The sequence below is a fragment of the Tyto alba genome, unplaced genomic scaffold, assembly GCF_018691265.1.
Source record: "Tyto alba isolate M040663 unplaced genomic scaffold, T.alba_DEE_v4.0 Super-Scaffold_14, whole genome shotgun sequence".
In the NCBI taxonomy this organism is placed as follows: domain Eukaryota; kingdom Metazoa; phylum Chordata; class Aves; order Strigiformes; family Tytonidae; genus Tyto; species Tyto alba.
This window is the reverse complement of record NW_024881276.1, coordinates 2,737,137-2,760,386: the sequence shown is the minus strand read 5'-3', so window position 1 is coordinate 2,760,386 and position 23,250 is coordinate 2,737,137. Positions and strand designations below refer to the sequence as shown.

The window sequence follows — 23,250 nt, the reverse complement described above, 5'->3', positions numbered from 1 at the left end:
TCTCTGCAAAACTCCTTCATCCACTCAGTCCAGCAGGCTGTTTCTGAAGTACTCTAAGCTCCTGTCAGTCAAGAGAGTGGGGAGATCAGCTCTAATCAAAACATCAGACCCTGCGTATACACCCAACCCAGACTTAAGAAGCAGCAAACAGTAATCTATTTACCTTGAATCTGATAGTAAAGAGATCCATCCTGGAAACAAGCTCTCTTCTGCTATAAATTCCCTGCAGTCCCAGAAGACACTTCAACCGCACTTCAGCTTGCTACAAGACAAAGAGAAATCAGTTAACAGTGAAAAACATGTATCTTTGACGTTATTTACTACTGGCATTTATATTACGTAAATAAGAGTTCTCTGTGGGTGCCTGAAGCAAACTACCCAAATGCTGCCTCGTGTTCTTTATTACTGATATCAATACCATTTCGTTTGCGTGCACACACGTGCCTCACACACACACAGAGAGGAAGCCTGCAGCGAGCAAAACTTAAGCATGACAGCAAAGTTTGTGTTAGGCTCCCTAAGAGTCAAAGAAACTCTCACAAACCTTACAGTTAATAAAAGCAACAGAATGCAAAAGATGCAGGAAATGTGCTATTCATCTGTTAAAGGTACAAAGACAAGAGTATGGATGACCTGCTTAGTACAACCAGCACTCTTCCATACATCCGACTTTCCTTACCTCCTTTCAACATTTGACTCAGACAATCGTTAAAACGGACAAGGACTCCAAGAAACTCTGGGAGATTCCAAGAGGAAGAAGTACACCTTCAAAATGCACTGGCTTACCACTGTGGGTTCTTACAGATACAGAGTTAAACGTTATGTCTTCTCCCTATTTCTGTTTTACACTAGAACGCTGTATTTTAAGCACTCTAAGAAGAAAAGGATGGCTTTGAATTTGGCCTAATTAGTTAATTGGGGCAAAGGACATTTATCCCTGCAAGGTGTTATTTCGTACTATTAATACTGCTGCTTCACAGATGCCTCAAAAATAAGTCTTTTCCTTATTCAGCTTTTAAATTACCTCAGGCATAGTGCTACACCTTTCAAATGACAAAGCTCTAAATGGCATTAGGAAAGTCATTCTGAGGATCTAACAGAAAAATCACTGTCTTCTGTAAACTTACAATGCTAAAGTTATCAGCAGAGACAATTAAATGAACTGCAAGCTTTGAATCAGTCTCTTGATGTTTCTTCCTTAATTCCTCTTGCTAACAATAGCAGTAAAAATAATCAAGGAAACCCAAGAAAGGAGACCACCTACACATAGGCTATCCATTACTTCAAGTTCCTGTTCACCTGCTTAGATGGAAAGCAAAGAATGATACCCAGTAGCAGGCTTTGTCCAACAGCTTTGCTTAAGACATCTTTTTGCTAGAAATACAAAATGAAAGATCAACAGGTAACAGTAAGTACTGCTCTCAAATCTGCCCGTGACACACCAGCAGCACATATTCTATATTGTACTTTAATATTAAAGGCCTTGCCTGCGAAAGAGATTGTTGCCTGCACCTGCTGCTTCCTACAGCCTCAGGGGCTCCACAGCACAGAACTCACTCACTGGCAGTCCCAGCTGGACACCCATCACTGCACAAACTCAGCTCGGCCAAGGTACCGCAACTCCCGGCTCCAGCTGCCTTCAGTATTTTATCACAACGTTTTGCTTGTGAATAAGGACTGCATTTGTGCTTGGGGAAAAGGCGAAAAAAAAAAAAAAATAAATAAAAAAAATAAAAGGCAAAAGTTTGTTGGATGGTCATATAGCTCTTGGCACACTGCTGGTAATGTAATTTGCATGTGTCAGTCACCTGGCATCCAAGCGTCGGTCTGCAGATATAAAGTTTAATACATTAAACTATACCACCTGCCTTCTAAGGTATCCTGCTCCCACCCAAAAGCTCTAAGCCATAACTCTATATGTATATGTTCCTTTTCAATGTTGAGAAAATTAACTCTAGTAACTATGAACAAATAACTACTTCTACTATGACTAGTTCTGCTGCTTTCCTGTGCATTTTCTCCTTCTCAACCACTTCCCCTTTTCTAGATTCATCCCTCCTCATAGCTTCTTGATCATTCAAAACTACTTCACATCCTTCTCAAACTATCTCACTACTTACCTTCAGCTCCTTTCGACAGTAATGTAGGCAAGTATAAACACCCAGCCATCTACTCCCCTCAACAGAACTACCATTCTAATCTCGATGAAATACCTGTCTGTTTGGTCTTTCAAAGCTGCGACAGAGTGAAGGGCAATTATGTAAGCACATTTTCAGGAAACTGAACACACGCTGTCCCCCCTCGGCTGTATCACAGTATATTTCAACCCTGAACTGCCAACGGGCTGCTAGAAAACATCGGTAAGACAGCGGGCAGCTGTAGTGACCCGAGAGGTCTGCACAGGCTCCAGCACTGCTTAGGCACGTTCAGCTATGAGAATTCAGCCTCGCCACTATCACAGAGATGGGGCCATTCAATAACCCTTACAAATACAGGCTGGGACCTGGATGATTTGATGGGAGCACTGCATCGGTTTTTTCTCCTTAACACTGCCCAAACAATAAATTGGGAGAACTAGGTCTACTTCTGAATTGCTCCTGAGTAGTGAAGACAATACAGCTCACCTGTCTTGTCGAGGTAAACAATTTTTAAAACTGATCTTCCCTCCCCACCTCCCCCCCAAAAAAAAATAAAAAAATCAGTACATATACACAGAGATGACCTGTGGAGCTGAAAACCACTATGTTAACATGACCGTGTGAAGAAAGAAGTATTTCAGAAGTAGCCATAACCATGGGATCAGTTTCTATAGCCATGCTGAATGGGAGGCAAAACTAAACACACCTTGAATTTCCTGAAATTTGCCAGGAGGATCACATGGTCAGGACACAGACGTTAATTTCAACAGCAAATTTCCCCATCTTGATTATTCACTGCCTTGATTTTTGTAGTCTAACTCTGAACTTGTTATACAGCACTTCCCTTCAACACCTTCCGCTCTGATCAGCACTAGCTTGATTGGATCTGGATGCTAATTTAGTAGCTATATATTCCCTTAGAAGAACACTAGAGCCTTTGAGCACAAGTTAGGTGCCTGGGTTTCACAAACGCACTGATAGGTGACTGGGCTTACATATAACACTGTTCAACTGCACACAACTGCCCGATTTAGTGTCAACTGTTGCTTGGTCTTCAAAAGTAAAAGGTTAAATTACTTCTAGCAGATGAACACAAACTACTTGAAAGTGTGTCTTTGTAACACTGTTCCACAGCTCTTATTGGGCAAAAGAGAGATATTCATACGCAACTTTGAGCATATTACCCCTGAATTTGGAGCATCTGCTTACACCTAGAAAATAACCTTTCACATAAAAAAAAAACTTTTAATATTAAGGTATAATAGCAAAATGGTATCTCATAGGAAAAAAAATATTATATTCAAATAAAAGACCTTGAAGACAAAATGTTAATTTTATACTTACTTCCCCCTTCCCTCTCTGCTTTAAAGTCTCTCAAATGACAGAACTTAATTTCTGTTTACAATACTGTAGATGATGCTAGCCAGGTTTTCCCCCACCATTAGAATACTTTAGTGGTTGTTCCACTCTAGGGCCTAAATTATTTGGCAAACTTCTCTACATTATATTCTAAAAGAAAATTGGCTCTGGGAGATATCAGTTTCTTGCCGCGCGCCCCCAACAAGATGGGATGGAAATGCTTATTAAGGAGGAGTAGTGGGAAATAACATTCAGATGTATATAAAAGCACTGCTGCCCCTGTTGCTGCCAGAAATGCCCTGCTCTCATTTTGGAATCGGGCAATTTAACAGTGGCTGCAAATCAGAAAGCACAGCCGGGACTGCAACCACCAGCAATGGCACACTACCAGGTCTGGCCAAATGCGGAATGTGGAAGGCTTCTCACTTTATCTCCCTCTGCTTGCATCTGCATTGCTTTCAGATAATAAGCTTTAGAAAAACAGCCATTTCCAGTTCCCAATCAATGACACTGGATGAGCTATGTGCATTAATCAGAGACACCAGCTGTTAATTTTCACCGTACAGCACTGGGAATGAAGACACATCGTCTTCAAAAAAATGACTTTTTCTTTTGAGAATTCTCCCAACTGAACACATACTAAAGAGATATTCTGATCAGACAAAATTTATGCAGGAAAAGACGACAGTTCTTGATAGATTTGTTGTTCTAAAAAATCTAAATACTACCTTTACAGTAATGGCACAACACAGGGAAGTAAGAGGCTTTGTGCTCCCCCTCCTGACTTTGTGGTAAACTACAGTTTTATTCACACTACACAAACATTACCTAAAGCTGACACAAAGCTGAGAATGCTTCAGAATTTATACAGAAGCTATATACACTTTAAAAGGTGGCCTGCAGAAGTACAGTATGCCAATTTCAGTAATTAGCCATTCACAGTAAATATTCCTATCCCCCTAAAATCTCTCATGCATTTTAGAAGCATGAGAAAAATCATAGTTTTGAGTTACTGTTTTCTTCTGGATATTTTGTTTTGGTGGCGTTTTTTCTCGGTTTTATACATGTACTTCTACTCAAAAAGAAGAAAAAAACCACCTCACTGTAAGGAAAAGGAGAAAACTCTTTGGGAAACGACTGGACTTTCTGTAAATATTTTCTATATCCATTTAATTTCAAATGAGAAATGCAATATTGAAGGCCATTTTACTATAGTCAATACTTATTTGTTATTTTACTTGAAGCCAACAAACCTAAAAGTAGAATTCTAATCAATGTTTAGCACTACATGTGCTCAAAGGATATGGGCCATTTTACAATTCAGTAATAGCTCTCAATTCAGTAACATATAAAAATAGCTGCGTGTGCAGGGACACATACTGCTACAGAACTAAAAAGAATGTTCTCTGTTATTTAGTGCTACAGTGGCTTTAAAAATGAAATGAAATGGGGAAGAAAGTGAATTCCTTTTTGTACCACCACAGTCTTAAATATCTACTCGCAAGAAGTTAAATGTTAGGGGGCTTTAAAAAAAGAAAAAAAAATTCCCATCTACTGCCCCCAGTAAGAAAAATTAAAACTTTACCTTATCATACAGCATCCACCCAATATATTTTAAGTAGTTATCATTTAAAAAAACATCTGGGTATGTTTTAATCCAGCTGCCAAATTCTTCAATGCAAGTTGCTCGGATCTCGGGGATCACATCACTGTGAAATTGTAAAATTGTTATATTAATACATTAAAAATGTGTAGTATATATTAGTTATATTATTCACAATATTTTTATCTTCTGGAATTGCAGAAGCATGTATAATCCAAAATACTGCAAGTATCTTCACATTAATGTTTTAAGTCTTCAATTGACAATTAGGCCACTTTTAGCTACAAATGTTTCATGGAATATTTTTTTTTTGTAATTCTGGGTATCTTCTCAATTGCAAACGCACTGCTCTAGAGCCAGCAGGAAGAACTTCACAAACATACTTAAGAAAGGTCCTTTTGCAAGCTCAGATTCTTTAAAATAATTTAACTGCTACACTTCCCTTGACACCATCAGTGCCTCTAGGATATTTAACTTGATTCTGGTATCTGGACAATCTGAGCAAGAGTTTCTTGGGAATGCATATACACATCACAGCTTTATTTTTATTCTTACCGGTAACGGTTTAGAAACGTCCCTTTGAAAATAGCATTCATCATGTTCTGTATCTCTAGAAGCTTATGCTCATACTGAAATACAAAGAGAACTGAATGTTAATATTGGTCCCACAATTCACTACACATTTAAAAAGTTGCATCAGCATACCTACAATACTACTGTGCTATAAATTTCTAGCGTTTACACATGGTACCAACATAAAATGAGCGGTCTGTATCTACGCTAGCAATTGGACTTTTTGTAGCTACATCCCGATGAAAGGTTTATCCAATACCAACTGCTAGCCTGGATAACAAGGTACTTGTTTGATACAGTGAGTCTTGGTCTATCAATACACAGAAAGATAAAGCACAGCTACCAAGCAATCTTCACATATAGGTCCAAATTCTCTTTTTTTATGCACTTAGAGATGGAAAAAAGGCAGATAAGGGAATTTTCAAAATGCAGCTGTTCCACAATGAGCACGTATTTTAACCGAGCCCTGAAAATCCAGTTATGAACTTCTGGAAACCTAAGTCACGTCATAAAAACATTCTCTCATCAACAGCATCAGGAAGGGTGACAAGTTTGGGTTTTCCCCCCAACACACACACTTCCTCTGCTTTTCCCATCAGATTTCTGATGACACTAAAAACCCCTGTCTCACCCAAACACTTCTTCCCACAAAAACCAGGGGTTGTTTCTGTAACACAGAAGTCCATGGACATCCAAAACTCAGAACACAGGTAACTGATTCTAAGGTCAGGATAGAAGGAACTATGATGTTCATACATCAAGTCACTTCCACCTTCAAGCCAGAATTATTTCTTACAGTTGTAGGCTTGTCTCTGGGAGCTGATAAGGAGCTGTCTGGCTGAGCAGGGAATTGATGACAGAAGCTGAAGAGCAAGGAAGATACAGGTCATACCTGAAAGTACGACCATTTTTACAAGGCATTACTCATACAGAGATGACAGCTGCCCTGCGTCCTTTTTCATTCACTGAAATTCAGTTCAAGAGCTAACATTCTGGCTTGCAATTTGTATAAATATATGCAAAACTGCACTCCCACAACACCAGAGCTACTGATGGAATTACATGTGTGTGTAAATCCATATTTGTGTAGAGAGGCAAGAGCTAACGATGCCAATTTAGAGAAGTAATTAGTAGGACAGACATCACAAGTTAACAGTATATAGGGCAGTTATTACCCTAGTCATTTTTGTACCACTTAATCGAGCCAGTCACAACTGCTCAGATCCATGCATTAGATAAGCATACAAACCTCAAAGAACGGCAGTGACCCAGAAGCAAACTGTCAGCAATCCCTCTTTTTATAGCTTCACACCCCTCCCATACAAGACACCTGCCTAACCTCTTTCCTTTTTCCCTCTAGCTGGTCAAGTCTGTAATTGGTCCTCTTGCCACTTATCCTCTTCTTCTCCACCTCATATAATCTTTGAGCATTGTGCTTGTTGACATCAAGGTTCAGATGTACGCTTACAATTGCTGTCAGAAGTTTCATTGCTAAAAAGGAAACAAACCCAACATATCTAGCTTAGCTCAGAGATATGTAGCATAAATATATTCACCACTTTACAACAAAAAGGATATGGTTAGTCAAATCCAGTTTATTATCCAAAACAGGAACGCTACTAGATTATAGTAATTTGGTTTAAAATACAGTGTTTATTTTAAAGACAGACAATGACCAAAAAAGGAAAATGTAGTTATACTACTGGCGATTTATAACTTTTGGCCAGAATTCTAGTCAAAGAAGTAATATACTTGGCAACTCTCTTAGTTTATATGATTTTTATTTTTCTGCAAAAGAATCTAGAGTTGTGGAACAGGTGATTTTCAGTAACAAAACAAAACAAAGAAAAAAACAGCAGTGAAGCTGGCCCATAAAAGGCTGGGAATCTTAATATTTCACTTGAATTGACAAAAATTCATGTTCCTCTAAGGATGGCTTGCGTAAATTTCAAGTGGGGTTTTTGAGCCTTCAAAGCAAACGGCGTACATTAGAACAAATTATACTTTAAGTGCTCTTTGCATGGCAAAGAGGGTATTTACTGGCTTTAGGTGGGAAAAAAAAGTAGTAGCTTTAGTATCATCATGCTGCATGAAACAAAAAATGTGTAACGAGCAAACGTCCTTTTTAGCACAGGTACCACAACAATAGCAGCTCTCCAAAGCAGCTTTTTTAGGTGAAGCATTTAATGCAACCTCATCACATTAATTAGTGGAGGGAGGAAACTAACAAAATAGAAAGCTGACTGTGAAAAATTAGTTACTGAAAAAAATAAAAAATAATCAGAACACAGCATAATCCTAAAGATAGTCATGACAGGCATTAAAGAAAATTTCTTTAGGAAGAAAAATTGGTCTAGATCTATCATATCTAAAGCATCCAAATTCCATTCAGATACACATGGAAACAAATAATTTATATTACAATAACATACATTAGGAGGAAGGAACTGTCAAAGCCTAAGAGAACAACTGCTCCACTAAAGAGAGCTTTTTGATTTTGAGCAGTTTTGTTTGTACACAAGTCACCAAAACTCACGATCTATAGCTACTCTGTGAGTTACTTTACCTGCCAAAGTGCTTGTGTGCCTAAATGCTCTGACCATGGAGTCTGCTAAGTCTGTGAGCAGAGAGATGATAGTGTTCATCAGGTAGCTATCATACAGGACACTGCATTGGCACTGTTGGACAAGCACTGCAATAAATTCACAGAAATTGGCCTTAAACTTCTTCCAGTAGGGTCCTGTTCTGATCAGCGGGTAGTCTTCATTGTCCTGCACAAGAAAGAAAAGTCAAGAGAAAACACATTCATTAGTTTTGTTTGTGCACACCATTTACATCTCTCCCACTGAATATCAGAGAGTTCTGACAGTCAGCTTTACCTCAGCATGCCCGTAACTTTTTTTTCATGGTTATTACTCCGAACTAGGGACATGCAACTAGACTACAAGCAAGCAGAAAGACAAAGCAGCTTCATTAGAGCTACGCTGTCACAGGGGCTCACAGCTGAAAACAACGTATGTGAGGTAGCTCTGAACAAGTGGAAGAGGGCGTATGAAGCCACAGCATCGTAAATAACTTTCACTGGCATAAACCATGAGCACTCCTGGCCAGTTCTGCTTCCTCACAGGTAGCAGTGCTTCCCCACTTCCCTGTCCTTCCTGTTCCTACAAGTGGACGGTAAAATCCAGGAGGAAACTGAAGTGACTGGAAAGTGAAAACAAACAACTGTGGTGTGAGCAGCATGAGACTGTTTTCCTCAGCAGCACTGCCCACTTAATGAGTTTATCAGGCTATGGCTTAATGACAAATGCTAAGTCATTCACCTATACCACCAGCACATAGGTCTCTGAAAATCTCCACCAAAACAGTGAACGAGCAACAACTTTGACATTAGGCAAAAAAAAAAAAAAAGTTACAATAAAACCACAAGAGTGTTCACAGTACAGCTGATATCGGCAGGCAGAAAGCAGACAGATGGCAGTTCAACTGACTTCTCACACAAAACGGTGTGCCTCATGTGAAGAGCACATTAGGAATACTTTGTAGAGGGCAACTTCGGGCAGTGTGAACATTTATTCATTTGCACCTCACAGATCCCAGGAACGGCTCTGAATATGAATTTGCATCTTGATAGTTTCTAGATGTGAACAGAGCCAGGAAACTCCAAAACTTCACTCACTATGGAAAACATCCTGAAGACAGGCCACTACTCTGATGGTTCTTCACTAGTTGATCAAAAACCTTCTCAGATGTATTCTAACATACAGCTCCACTCCCAGAATAACCTCATGTACTTATAAAGTGCACTTCAGGCTCTTCTCTTATAAATTTGTTTCCAAAGCACAGGACCCGCTGCTTTCTTGAAAAATAAATGCAAACACAGACTGATCTCAGAGATGCCCGCAACACAAAGCACATTGGGAATTTGGGATGTGTTCCTGATCAGGTTCTAAGAGACAGTTCAGAGACTAACAGTAGTATCAAGCACCAAGACATAAAACTAAGTCCCCAGCAGGCGCCATTTAATGCTCCTTGATCATGACACAGACAGTGGAAAGACAACCTACAACTCCAGGAAATACTTTATCACCATAGCTTACTTCTCAATCAGAAAAGCAGCACAAATATAGGAAGACATCTCACTTTTTAAGGGCATTTCTACTGTCCACGTTTATCATACTGGGATACAGTTTAATGGTAACATGCATACAGTAAATATATAGACAGCACAATGGGCACACCACCTAAATTTAGGCACCTAACTTGGGATTCCCTTAGATTCCCAGCAGAGAGAAGCAACCTTACTTCCAGAAACCAAGTCAGATTAGGCATTTAACACAGATTCTTCCAGAGAACTATTCAAATCACTCAACTGAGGCTCCTGCTCTGACTCATCCTGGAAACATTTCTTTCTTTCATACACAATTTATGGAAAGAGATGGAAGTGAAAGTGAAGTGCCAACAAGGAGTTAAGATGAATTCCCTACAATGCTGCAAGTGTTGAGCGGGAAGAGGCATTGCAGAAAAGCTGTTTCTGTTCTCAAAATATTCTTCCAATCAAGCACATTCATGTTTGCAAGAGAACGTTCTGATAAAACAAGCCTTTGAACAACACTATCTGCCAAAACCTCTGTGTGCATACACATGCATGCATGCGCCCGTGCGTGTGTAGAACTTGCCAGAAGGGCTGGGGAACACTCTCGAACACCTCCGCAACTTGACATACACCAGCCTGTTCAAAATACTGATGTCCCTTTGACATAAATAGTGAGAAACGGGCCCTTCAAAAGCACAAGGGTGTTCATCCAAGTCAGCAAGTCTAAACCAGACCAGATGAAGCAGACCTCAGAAGTGCATGATTATCTCCATTCCCTAATGCACAGTTTAAGGTGACTAGTTCTGATATATTCGCCTACACTGGAAACAGGAAATACAGCCACAGAAAATGCTATGCTACAGCTGCAGAGAACAAGAGTCCTACCATGTCCACCGGCCAAGTAACTGTCAGGATCCAAGGATAGACCATGAATTTCTTGTACTGCAACCGAGTTTCCTGTAATGCATAAGTCAAAATTTTAGAATCTTTTCAATGAAATGGCAGAGTTAATTCATAAAGACAAAAGCATCACAAACCATGCATCATATTTAAAAGACCGCTAAAACTTAAGACCATGTGTATGACCACGTGTATAATCCAATGCATTAAACAAAAATCTAATTCCGTCTCATCTCGGTATTCTTTATTTATAACCAATGATAGAAAGAAAGCTCACTTTTATATAAAACCTGAGTTTTCTTGCTACAAGTAAGAGACAACTTGTTTTTAAAATTTATAAGCAAACATATACAAGGTATAATCCTCATTATTAATTCTAAGATATGGCTCCTCAGCAAGTCGAACCATATATCCCTGTCCAACATTTAGTAACTAGGTACTTACTGTAAAATATGTAAACTCTAGAAAACCATTCCGAGCTTTTCAAATTATAGAGAAATGTTTTCAGCGCTAGTGTGACTTGATTCAGAGATCTTTCCTCAACTCTACAGTTACTCCAAGACAAAAGGCATATCTACACTTCTCTATTAGGCTCAGTAAAGCACAAGTATTTCTATCCCCATCTGGCTGTACAGTTATGCACCAAACTTAACTCTTCCATTGCTAAACATTTCAGCAACAAAATGGGAGAGGGAAGGAAACCTACAAAAGAACAAAGAACTGCAAGAAATAAAAAGCCACGTGCAGAAAGAAAAGCAGGAGAGAGAAACAGAACAGTCCAAGAAAGAAGGGAAACAAAAAGCAGTAGTCCTAAAGACAAGTCTATCACTCTAGTGAGGAATACCACGGCCCACAAGGAGGAAATAAACGCCTCCATGACCGTATTAAAGCCATTCTGTTCTTCCAGTGCCAGTACAAGTTCTCACAGAATCACAGAAAGACTGAAATTGAGAAGGACTCTCTGAGATCACCTAATCCAACCCCACCTGCTCAAGCAGGGTCAGCGAGAACAGGCTGCCCAGTGCCCTGTGTGACTGGTACCCCCAGCTCCCAACCCCTGGTAACGCGGCGAGCACAGTTAACACCATTTTATGAGGCCAGCAGCCATTCTCCGTGACAGAACAGATCACATATTAGTTCCCTTCCCCTCACTATCAGGCCCTGAGAACCAAGCAGACAAACCAAACAAATTTCTTCACCTCCCTGCTAGCCTCAAGGTTCCCGGGCACCAGGCCAATTACTCCCTCCCTTACTGGCCTTGAAGGTCCCAGGCACCCAGCCAGCCAGGGAGTGCTGACGACCTCGAGACAGAAGAGGGAAGCATCACAGCACCCAGAGCACTGTCCATAAAATCAAGTGGTTGCAAGGCCTAAGAGGGGAACTTGGACCAGAGCTGCTGCTGGACAGTGAGACCTGTGAACCCCAGTGGTAGGGACACCTCCACCATCATCTGCTTCCTCCAAGGATTGAGTGTCTGACTTTTATTTTTTTATACGATTTCCAAGTCTAGATTATGATTGTTATATTGATACAGCAGACCACTTAATAAAATTTGATCCAATTTGCAGAGAGTCCAGGTGATGAGAAATTACAAGTTAAAATGTATTACAAATTCTGTATTACTTATGATTTCTAGTTACCTAAGTTGTATTATAAATTCCGTATTATGCTATTGTATTGATTCTGCTTGTAGAAATCCTGTGCCATTCTAATCATAAACTCTGTGTTATACCAATCATAATATTCAGTTTAGAAAATAAAGCTTTAATTGTAACTACAAATGGTGCCCTCATCATTCTGCCAAGGATCCCTAAGAGAACCTGTCTGTCCCCTCTGTGTCAGGTGACGCCGTTTACAGTCAGCTTTGTAATAACTTGACAGATAGAAAACTCCACAACTTCTCTGGACAGCCCGTTCCACTGTTTGACCACCATCACATTAAAAGTGGTTTTTTGTGTTCAGGTGAAATTTCATACATTTCTGTTTGTCTTCACTGCCCAGCTTGCCTTGCCTTTGTGCTCACTGTCTCACTTGCCACCACCGAGTAGCGTCTGAATTCCTCTTCCTCATTCTGTCCCACTGGGTATTTTTATACATGGATGAGATCCCTGTGAGCCACCGGGGATGTTCTTTCCAGACTGAACAGGCTCAAATCTTAGCCTCTCCTCATATGAAAGATCATTAATCATCTTTGTGATCCTTTGCTGAACTCGCTCCGATAAAGACATCTCTCTTTTACTAGAAACCCCAGAACTTGACTCAGCACTCCAGACGTGGTCTCACCAGTATGAGTAGAGTAGAAGCATCACCTTCCATGACCTCCTGGCAGTGCTCTGCCTAATGCAGCCCATGAGGCTGTTGGTCTTCTTTGCTGCAAGGGCGCATTGCTGGCTCATGTTCACCTTGTCATCCGCAAGGACACCGAGATCCTACTCTGCAGAGCTGCCTTCCAGACAGTCAGCTCCCGGTGTGCGGTGGGGCATAGGGTTATTCCTCCCCAGGTTCATGGGGTTTCCTGTTGCAGAACGTCATGAGATTCCCCTTTGCCCAACTCTCCAGCCTGTCGAGGTCTCTCTGAATAGCAGAGCCACCACCTGGTCTAGCAGCTACTCCTCAAAGTCCTGTATCCTTTGCAAACTTGCTGAGAGTACACTCTGCCCTATTGTTCAGGTTGTTATTAAAGGTGTTAGAAAGTATTGGCCCAAATATCAAACCATGGGGTTCACCACTAGTGACTACCCTCCAAACGGACTTTGTGCCACTGATCCCTAGCCCTTGGGCCTGGCTGTTCAGCCAGTTTTCAGTCCACCTCACTGTTCACTTAACTAACTCATACTTTATCAGCTTGTCTATGAGGATGTTATGGGAGACAGTGTTAAGTCATACTGAAGTCAAGATAAACAACATCTGCTGCTCCCTCCTCATCCACCAAGCTAGTCACTTTGTTATGGTAGGCTATCAGGTTGGTTAAGCTCAATTTTCCCCTTGTAAATCCATGCTGACTACTCGTGATCACCTTCTTGTCCTTTACGTGTTTGGACATTATTTCCAGAATTAGTTGCTCCATCACCTTTCCAGGGATTGAGGTGAGGCTGATGAGCTTAAGTTCCTCAAATCCTCCTTCACTGAAAACAGGAGTGAGATTTGCTCTCATTGAGTCTTCAGGAATCTCTCCTAGTCACCACAAACTTTCAAAGATAATCAAAAGGGGCCTCACAATGACATCAGCCAACTCCCTCAGCACTCCTGGGTACGTTTTGTCAGACCACATGGTCTTATGTGTGTTCAGTCCATTTAAGTGTTCCCTAACCTGATCCTCCTCCACAGAGGGTAAGTAGTCTTTGCTCCAGACTTTACCTCTCGTCTCAGGGACCTGGTATTTCTGAAAGCCAGCCTTACCAGTAAAGGCAGAGGCATGTTTTCCTTGGTCTTCCTTTTCCTATTGATACATTTGCAGAATCTTTCCCTCTTGTCCTTCACATTTCTTGCCAGACTCAACTTCATTACCATTTCCCACTAACACTAGCAAGAATTTTGGAAGAAAGCATTGATACATGGATATAGTGTTGCAGTTAATTAACTGGACAGTAACACAATGGTTAAATCATCGAAATGACCAAGAATTAATAACTACATAAAAATTTTTAATTTCCCAATCCTCTGAATGATAGAAACAAAATAAAAAGGCAAATGAGGTACTCAGGCAAATATCTGATAATATTCTCCACTTTCATTACTACTTTCACTACCATTATAATTCATTTTCAAAAAATATTTTTAAAATCACAGTATATGACACTGTGATTTTGCCATATATATATATATGTGTAGTGCCATATATACTGTGATTTTAAAATCACAGTATATATGGCACTACTTCTCAACTAACTTAATCACTAAGTTACATTTTCATTTTATTTATGAAAAAGATGAGAGAGAACTATATACAAAAAGAAACACAAATAAAGAGAGGAAACAACTCACTTTAAAATAACAAACTAGTTCGCTCTTGTTCTTATTATAGTTCTGCCTTAAAAGAAATTGGTTTAATTTTCAAGTATTTTTTCAAACACCTAATAACCATGGATAACACAAAAATGATTGCTTCAGACATTTTTTTCTATATTAATTCTGGCTTAATACCAGTCATAACATATGAAGATTAAACAAGCTGACAGATACTGTCTTTAAAAATATTTAATTCTGTATAAGTAATTTTAGGAGTTTTGTTAGACTCCATTTATCTAAAAAAGGGCAAAGAGAATTTCAGAATTCACCAGATTTAGAATTAAAGAAAAAAAAAAAAAAACAAAACACAACAAACACAGAGTATCTAACACAAGGATTACTGCTTGGTATTTTCATAGAATCATAGAATAGTTTGGGTTGGAAGGGATCTTTAAAGGTCATCTAGTCCAACTCCCCGGCAATGAACAGGGACACCTTCAACTAGATCAGGTTGCTCAGAACCCGTCCAGCCTGACCTTGAGTGTTTCCAGGGATGGGGCATCTACCACCTCTCTGGGCAACCTGTCCCAGTGTTTCACCACCTTCATCGTAAAAAATTTCTTCCTTATTTCTAGTCTGAATCTACCCTCTTTTAGTTTAAAGCCACTACACCTTGTCCTACTGCAACAGGCCCTACTAAAAAGTTCATCCCCATTTTTCTTGTAAGCCCCCTTTAAGTATTGAAAGGCCACAATAAGGTCTCCCCGGAGCCTTCCCTTCTCCAAGCTTAACAACCCCAACTGTCTCAGCCTGTCCTGACAGAAGAGGTGCTCCACCCCCCTGATCATTTTTGAGGCCCTCCTCTGGACATCCTCGAGCAGGTCTAGGTCCTTCTTACGCTGGGGGCCCCAGAGCTGGATACAGTACTGCAGGTGGGGGGGTCTCACCAGAGAGGAGTAGAGGGGCAGAATCACCTCTCTCAACCTGCTGGCCACACTGCTTTTGATGCGTCCCAGGACACGGTTGGCTTTCCGGGCTGTGAATGCACATTGCTGGCTCGTATTCAGTTTTTCATCCACCAGTACCCCCAAGTCCTTCTCTGCAGGGCTGCTCTCAATCCACTCATCCTCCAGCATGTACTGATACCTGGGGTTAACCCCCACCCAGGTGCAGGACCTTGCGCTTGGCCTTGCTGAACCTCATGAGGTGCACACGGATCCACTTCTCATGATTGTCCAGGTCTCTCTGGATGCCACCTTGTACCTCAGGTGTGCCAACTGCACCACTCAGCTTGGTGTCGTCTGCAGAGTTGCTGAGGGTGCATTCAATCCCACTGTCTGTGTCACTGATGAAGATATTAAACAGTACTGGTCCCAGTACAGACTGCTGAGGGACACAACTTGTCACCAATCTCCATCTGGGCATTGAGCCGTTGACCACTACCCTTTGAAGGTGACCATTCAACCAATTCTTCATCCACCATCAAATCTGTACTTCTCCAATTTAGGGAGAACAACGTGGGGGACTGTGTCAAAGGCCTTATAGAAGTCCAGCTAGACAACATTCATAGATCTTCCTTTGTCCACTGATGTAGTCACTCCATCATAGAAGGCCACTAGGTTGGTCAGGCAGGACTTGCCCTTGGTGAAGCCGTGCTGGCTGTCTCAAATCACCTCCCTGTCCTCCATGTGCCTCAGCACAGCTTCTAGGATGACCTGTCCACAGTCATCCCAGGCACAAAGGAGAGGCTGACGAGTCAATAGGTCCCAGGGTCCTCTTTCCACTCTTTTTAAAAATGGGTGCAATGTTTCCCTTTTTCCAGTCGCCAAGGCCTTCACCTGACTGCCGTGACTTTTCAAATATCACGGAGAGTGGCTTGGCAACCACATCAGCCAATTCTTTCAGGAATCTAGGATGCACCTCAGCAGATCCCATAGACTTACATATGTTCACGTTCCTCAGATGGCCTCGAGCCTGATCTCTTGCAGTGGGAAGGATTTTACTCCCTAAGTCCCTGCCTTCCAGTCCATCCACTCGAGAGGTGTGCGAAGAGAGGTTGCCAGTGAAGACTGAGGCAAAAAGATTGTTGAGTATCTCAGCCTCCTCCTCATCCACTGATACCAGTTTGCCAGTCATGCCCGTCAGGGGTGGTACACTGTCTTTGACCTTCCTTTTCTGGCTGACATACCTGTAGAAGCCCTTCTTGGTGCTATTTGCGTCCTTTTTGTTTCATCAGTAAAATGCTTCACTAGATTAGCATGTCAAAATATGGCCACCAAAACAAAGTTATTTTGTTTTTATAGCATGTAGAATACAGCTTTTAAGGCAACTGCAGAACCTTCCTTTTTGCCCACCAGGACAGGTGAAAAGGTTACAGAGCTGTAACACATTCAGGCTGATGATAGCAATAACCACATCTTTGTACCTTCCAGGGTGCCTACCCTACTGTGAGTGCTATTCAGAGCTAATTTAGTTGGGAGAGAAGTGCCAGATTACTAATTCATATGGCCAGACACATATCGGATCATTTCTGTCAAAAATTAGCCCAAGTGCTACTACACTTCTAAAATGAAGAAAACCATGTTGGCAAATCCATCCTCTGTGGGAATTTCTACAGCAGCTGCTGGTCTTTGAGAGATGCTCAATTAAAGCAAGGCTGATGGCTGCTGCTTGACAAATCAATTCAGAGGTGGCAAAAAGAGAAGAAAGCACAGAGGCAACTGTGAGAGTGCTGCAGAAAATTTCATGTTGGCATAATTAGCCAAGGAGCAGTCAAACAGAGAAACAGTATTGTAAAAAGCAATGCATTTTTCTTAACAATTCTCAAGAAATTCGATATTCACTATTGTTTTGACAGTTATTGAAAAATCAGAAATACATTTTTCTTCTTTCATATGACATAATACGTCATGCTGTCAGTAAAACAGAAGGAAAAGAGTCAAACAAAAATATCAGCTAAAAATGTCTTTGAATTAGCTCATCAGTAATCCAGAGTAGTATTTTTAAAAGGACCTATCGACCAAATACCAAAGGAACCATTTACCTGCTGCAATGCCAGGTTACATTTACCTCCATATAAAGTCGCTATCAAAAAAACTCCTAAGAGAAAGCCAGATTCAGGAAGATTGATGTTAGAAAGACCTAATAAAACTCTAAGAACAAAAGTGACTTACAAAAAAAAATATCCCGCTGCTAAAATGGGTCATTACAATGCCAATTTTCTCTTGTGAAAAAACAGGGTTATTCTCCTAAATTAAGGAAATAGGGCACAGCTCCTGATAAGCAACAGGAACTCTGTCCAGGTTGGCTATCAAGGTAGAGCCTATTGTTTATATAAAAGAAGGTATGCAAAGTCAAAGCTGTGCCTACCTCATCAAATGACTCTGTCATTTTTCTCACCACATCCTTCTTGTGCAAATTTTGAATCATCTCTGCTGTTACCATGCCTAAAAAAAATGTTTTAAGAATTACCAACAACCATATTACATTAAACAAGTCCAAACCACGGTAAGAACTTTATTTTAAATTTAGAAACGCCAAGAAACAGGGACTTGTTTCATCTCCATTTACACTGGTATATGCAACATATATGTAAGGGAGACACGTAAATTCATTTATAGTAGAAAATACTGATGAACCAAAACTGAAACTCACATTAGAGAAATCTACCCTGTGCTCTCTGGCATAGCTGTTTTCTCTGTACATTCATTTATTTCAAAGATTTACTAAAATTTTGCCCACTGCCAGTCAAAGACCCCAAAACATTTCCCATAAGAGAAAGCATTTTAATCAAAGACCTGGAAAAAAATTTGAAGAGATACATTCTAGCTGCTTGAATATACTCAGAAGCTTCAAACTAACACAGTAATCTTCTTGAAACTCTTACTTGCCATCCTGAAGCATTTCACTAGCAGACTGCCTCCAGAAGTTACTGTGTCTCAATGTTATAAAATAGCTTCACAACCTTCTGGTAAAAGTAACCGCAATGACGCAAGAGATTGTTTTTTCTAGCCACCAAAGCCGGGAGCTGGTTGTTTATTTTCAAACAAAGATACTAGCAAAACAAAATATACTAGGAAATTACAAAACAAACGGCAACTGAAACACTGGGTCATCAAAACCATCTTCCTTATGTGGGGATGCTGCAAAGCAATGTGACATGCCACTTCAGAATCCTGACCTTGAAAACCATGTTCAAATACAACTCCAAGAGTTGGCATGCTGTAAACACATAGTCAAAGAATTTAACCAGAAACATTCTTTATATCAGTCCTGCCCATCTGGAGTTTGTCTTAATGAATTCCTGCAACTAAACGTTATCTGCGAGAATAACCAGATGGCTTAAGATTCTATCTTTTAGATCCTGCTGAGATAGATTTGCCTGTGTATGGTCATGGTCCATGTTGGAAAGACTTTTACCCCAGGATGGCCATTGGAAGTTCCACGAGAGACACCGCTTAGGGGGCAATGGAAAAATGCAACCAAGACAACAGGATGATTTCCGATGCAAAGCCAATTCTGCCTGTATCACAGCCTATCTTACTTTCAGTACTCAAGTTTATCAGAACATTCAGTGAGTCTGTGTAAATGGACAGTCTTGCCCAAAAGTTTTGATATGTTTGTAGAAATTAGTGCTAAGCATGTTTGTATAGTAACAAATGATTAAAATATTACAGAAATGTACAATCTAACTACTCCATTTTTGGGATGCCTCAGAAATGTATTCTATCTCATCTGGCACGGACAGATGTATACTTTTTATTCAACGCACAAAGAACAACTAAACATGTACTGGCATCCCCAAAGCTTAGGACTTAATGGAATCAGCTTATCTCTGACTCCACTGAAAACCATCATGGAACAATCAGAACATTTGCGACGACACCTAGAATGACAAAATAAAACTCTGTCAGACTCTGTGATACAGACTGTAATCACAAAGAATCAACTAATGTCCCTAGCTAGCCAGATGGAGGAGGAGACTGCACACCACTGGTGGGACATCTTTACTGGGTATTCACCCTCTGCAACCCAAGTGTACAATTTTTTTAATACATCCTCCTGTAACATTGTTAGTTATCATTATTATTATTACTTTATATAATTATTATGTATGGTATCGTATCAAACGGACAGAGCGAACATATTGGGCTCTTCCAAAAGGGTCGTGATCTTCGCTCATAAGTCAAAGCACTGACTGAAACAAAAAAGGCCCAAACAATGGGCCTCAAACCAAAGTTGACTTCTGAGCGAATCCCCCGACCAGCAACCAGCATCTTAGCAGCAGCACGAAGCAACCAGCATCTCATCAGCATGAAATGCAACCCTGGGAACAATCCCTGGGAACTATAAATAAGTAACTATAAATCCCAAATGTAAAGAAAAACGGAGACTCCTCACATGTGCCCGGATCCTGGCCAGATCCGGCCACGCCTGAGTGAGGCATATCAATCTACCAGCTATCTCCCCTGAATTTTGTTTAGACTTGTTTGTTAACCTGTATAAGAGCCGGACCCCCTCCCAGCACAGACGCAGACCCCACCCACGAGTGGATGCCCTGCGTGGGACTTCCCATTGCCGGGACAGGCTCTGCGACCCTTCGCTGGGACGGGGCTCCCCGGCTGGTGCACGGGGCGGGGGGGTGGGAAAGTAGGAGGGCAGCTGGTGATGGATCTTTCTTAATCACTATAGCCAGCTCTATGTGGTAATGACTAGGTGCATTACCTTGCTTATCCTTTCCGCTGCTTTAAACTAAAGTAAAATAAGCCTATTTCTTTAGCCTGGTGGCTGTGTCCTTTGTGTTAACCCCGTCAACTGGCAAAACAACAGTACAGATTATAAATACATTATTTACTGGAGAGAAAAATTTCACTTTAGAAAGCACACTTCAAAATACTCTCACCCCCAGACAATGGAAAGAGCTACTAAAAGTAAATTACCTTGACAGCCTGAGCACTGAATGAAGAAGTTGATCAGATCTAGAAGTGCCACATTCCTGTCTTGTTTATAAGCTTCAATCCAGTCATCCACTACAGACTAGAACAGATTAAAGAAACTCATTAGGCAGGAGCTGAACACAGCGTGCCACACTCCACTAAGGACTTCCACAATAAAGACACGAACTAACATTTTTCAATCTCCATTAAATCATAAAAATGAGAATGAACTCCACAACATTTTGTTCCATTTCTAATAGTACATGCAAAACACTCCTTCTAGAGAAAAATGAAGTCTTGAACTTCTCATTCACAAGTTCTGCTCTATGCAATGTTGCCATTCACAGATGCTTTGCTCCCTGTTAACAGTGAAAATAACCACATCTTTAATAAATTTAATATACAAAAAAAGTCATCCTCCTGACTTCTTGCCAGCACTGAGGCAAGTTTCATTAAAAAAAAAAAAAACAAAACAAAAAACAAACAAACAAACCCACGCTTTCCATTTAATCTCTGCACCATCTAATATTTAATATTAAATTAATATTAGCAACTGTCCCTAGAAGCTCTCTTCTCTAGCACTCGGTTTGTGCAGGCTGAAACAGTTCACATACTACACTTAAGCTAAAAAACAACTCCAAATTTCATTTCTAGGGCAGTACAGCCTACAGCCTGTATGTGACACAGGCCTGCTGGGACAAGCCATCCAGGCTTCAACCTACCTGTAGTGCCACACAAACCTAATGAATTCTAGCAGCAGCAGCCTGGACTCAAGCTGCTGCCTTTCCAAACCCTTTCACATCATGCTTTGCTCTTCAGGGAGCTCTACTGAAGTTAACACAGCTGGAGTATGGCAAAACTCCATCCAAACAAACATCTTGAAAAAAAACTAAGGTCTCGCATCCAAAACACAAATGTACTCTCCATATGTGCGCACACGCACTTTGCTTACAGACACTACATACTGGAGACAAATGTGTAACCCTGTATAAAAGTATTTGGCACTCCAGAGTTTAAACCTTCATATGCATATACAAACGTAATATACACACATGCTCAGAGAGTATGGGGAGGTGGGCTACCTCACACTGAAGAGAGTTGATAACTATATAGATGCACAGCGAACCCAAGTATTATGCAAACCTCTGTCAAACTGCATTGGAATAGAGGCAGAAGGGAGGGGAAAAAAAAAAAAAAAAAAAAAAGGAAGGCAAGCTCCCAGCAAAAAAATGTCCTGCTTTTCAGAATCCTGAACCACCAAAATTTTCTACTGAAGAATCTTTTCTGTATTTTTTTAAATAATTCTCTTTTCATTCACTTTTCATCTGTTCAGACGTTGCTTTAGGAAGACTGGGTTAGGTACATATTTCCTTCCTCTTTTTAAACATCTGACAGCTACTTTTTCACTAATTTTTTGAAGATGGATTCTTCTCAAGAGCCACGCTCATAACAGTTTTCCAAACATGTTTCTTCCCCACCTATCCCAAAACAGAACAAAATCTCAATGCTCCAGAGTATAAATAACTGAAATGACCACTGTCTATCCATCCTTCCTCTACCAACTCCTCTCAGAATTCAGAACTAGAAATACCTGCATGGCCCGCTTCCCCATGTTAACCACTTCAAACAATGTAACTGCCTCAACCACTTCTCCACTCTGCAGCTGGCTCGCTCTTCTGCTACTGGAAGAATTTCTCCTTATGTTTTCACACTGTTTTGGAACCTTCCGCTTCTCCCTCTGAAACAAGCCAAGCAAAAAAAGTACATGAGAAAACACAACATGTAGCACCCATTCACAGATACACGAACTATCCCCTAGTAACAACTTTATTTTACTCTCATTGTAAGTATTTCCCCGGAGTGCCAACTCTTAACCTCCAAGGACACTGACAAAGCCTTATCAAACACGAACACGGTTGAAGGGGATGAAAGAAAGGATTTACTGGTCTGAAGTTTTTCCTCAGCAAAGAGTCGTATGCATAGGAAGGTATAACAGAAAAGAAGCTTCTGAACAGTTGTGTATTCCCCAGAAGGCATTTTTCAGTAGCAGCTATAATTTCTGAAGAATAGACAGCAAGCACAGAAGCTCTTCTACACCTTTTCACTCACAGGGTAAACACACAACCTGCAGATTAACAGCAGCTGCACACAGTGCACCGTTAAGGAAAAACACATGCCAAAATGAACTGGCTGTTCAAAAGCCAGCATTGAGGCTGTGGTGCCAACAGAATTTGGAGGTCAAGCTGTAACCAGGGACTAGATTTTTAGATGCACTGTGATTTTTTTTTACACAATAGTCAATTCTGTAACAATTGAATGAGACAGAAAAATTCCATAATTAGAAAAAAAAAAAAAAAATCAACTTACTGGTGTTTTCAGGTTGCCATTTCTCACACAGCTTCCATTCTGCACAGCAGACTCAGGCACAGTGTCATCATGGACAGCCTTCTCTCTGAAGTGTAACAAACACATTGAAGGGGTTAGCTGTGAGAACACAGAACTGCACACTTCAGTACAAACAACAGATGAAAATAAAAGCATATACTTGTATTTTAGTATTTTTAATTAAATGTTTATAAGTTATGTAATTTTGTTTCTAAAAACCAGAGCTAACTTTAAAAGTACAACAGAAATCTGGGGCCTTTTTCAAACTGTTTGTTTTCCTGCCAGATGTACAGATAACTAGAAAACTAGCAA

The 23,250-nt window shown here is 40.5% G+C and overlaps 1 protein-coding gene across 2 annotated transcripts in view; it reads right to left on the bottom strand.

The window, feature by feature from the left end:
* LOC104369240 (cohesin subunit SA-2) overlaps positions 1-23,250 on the bottom strand; it is a 66,368-nt gene that overhangs the window by 38,371 nt on the left and 4,747 nt on the right. Inside the window, exons 3-12 of one of the 2 annotated variants that reach the window (XM_032996564.2) lie at positions 22,921-23,005; positions 22,145-22,291; positions 20,557-20,653; positions 17,987-18,063; positions 10,655-10,726; positions 8,240-8,444; positions 7,013-7,164; positions 5,656-5,729; positions 5,083-5,206; positions 164-262 (exon numbers count right to left, since the gene is read on the bottom strand). In XM_032996564.2, the coding sequence (XP_032852455.1) occupies positions 164-262; positions 5,083-5,206; positions 5,656-5,729; positions 7,013-7,164; positions 8,240-8,444; positions 10,655-10,726; positions 17,987-18,063; positions 20,557-20,653; positions 22,145-22,291; positions 22,921-23,005 (1,132 nt within the window). Of the gene's footprint in view, positions 1-163; positions 263-5,082; positions 5,207-5,655; positions 5,730-7,003; positions 7,165-8,239; positions 8,445-10,654; positions 10,727-17,986; positions 18,064-20,556; positions 20,654-22,144; positions 22,292-22,920; positions 23,006-23,250 lie in introns of both variants that reach the window. The other variant, XM_032996566.2, reaches the window with a different exon arrangement.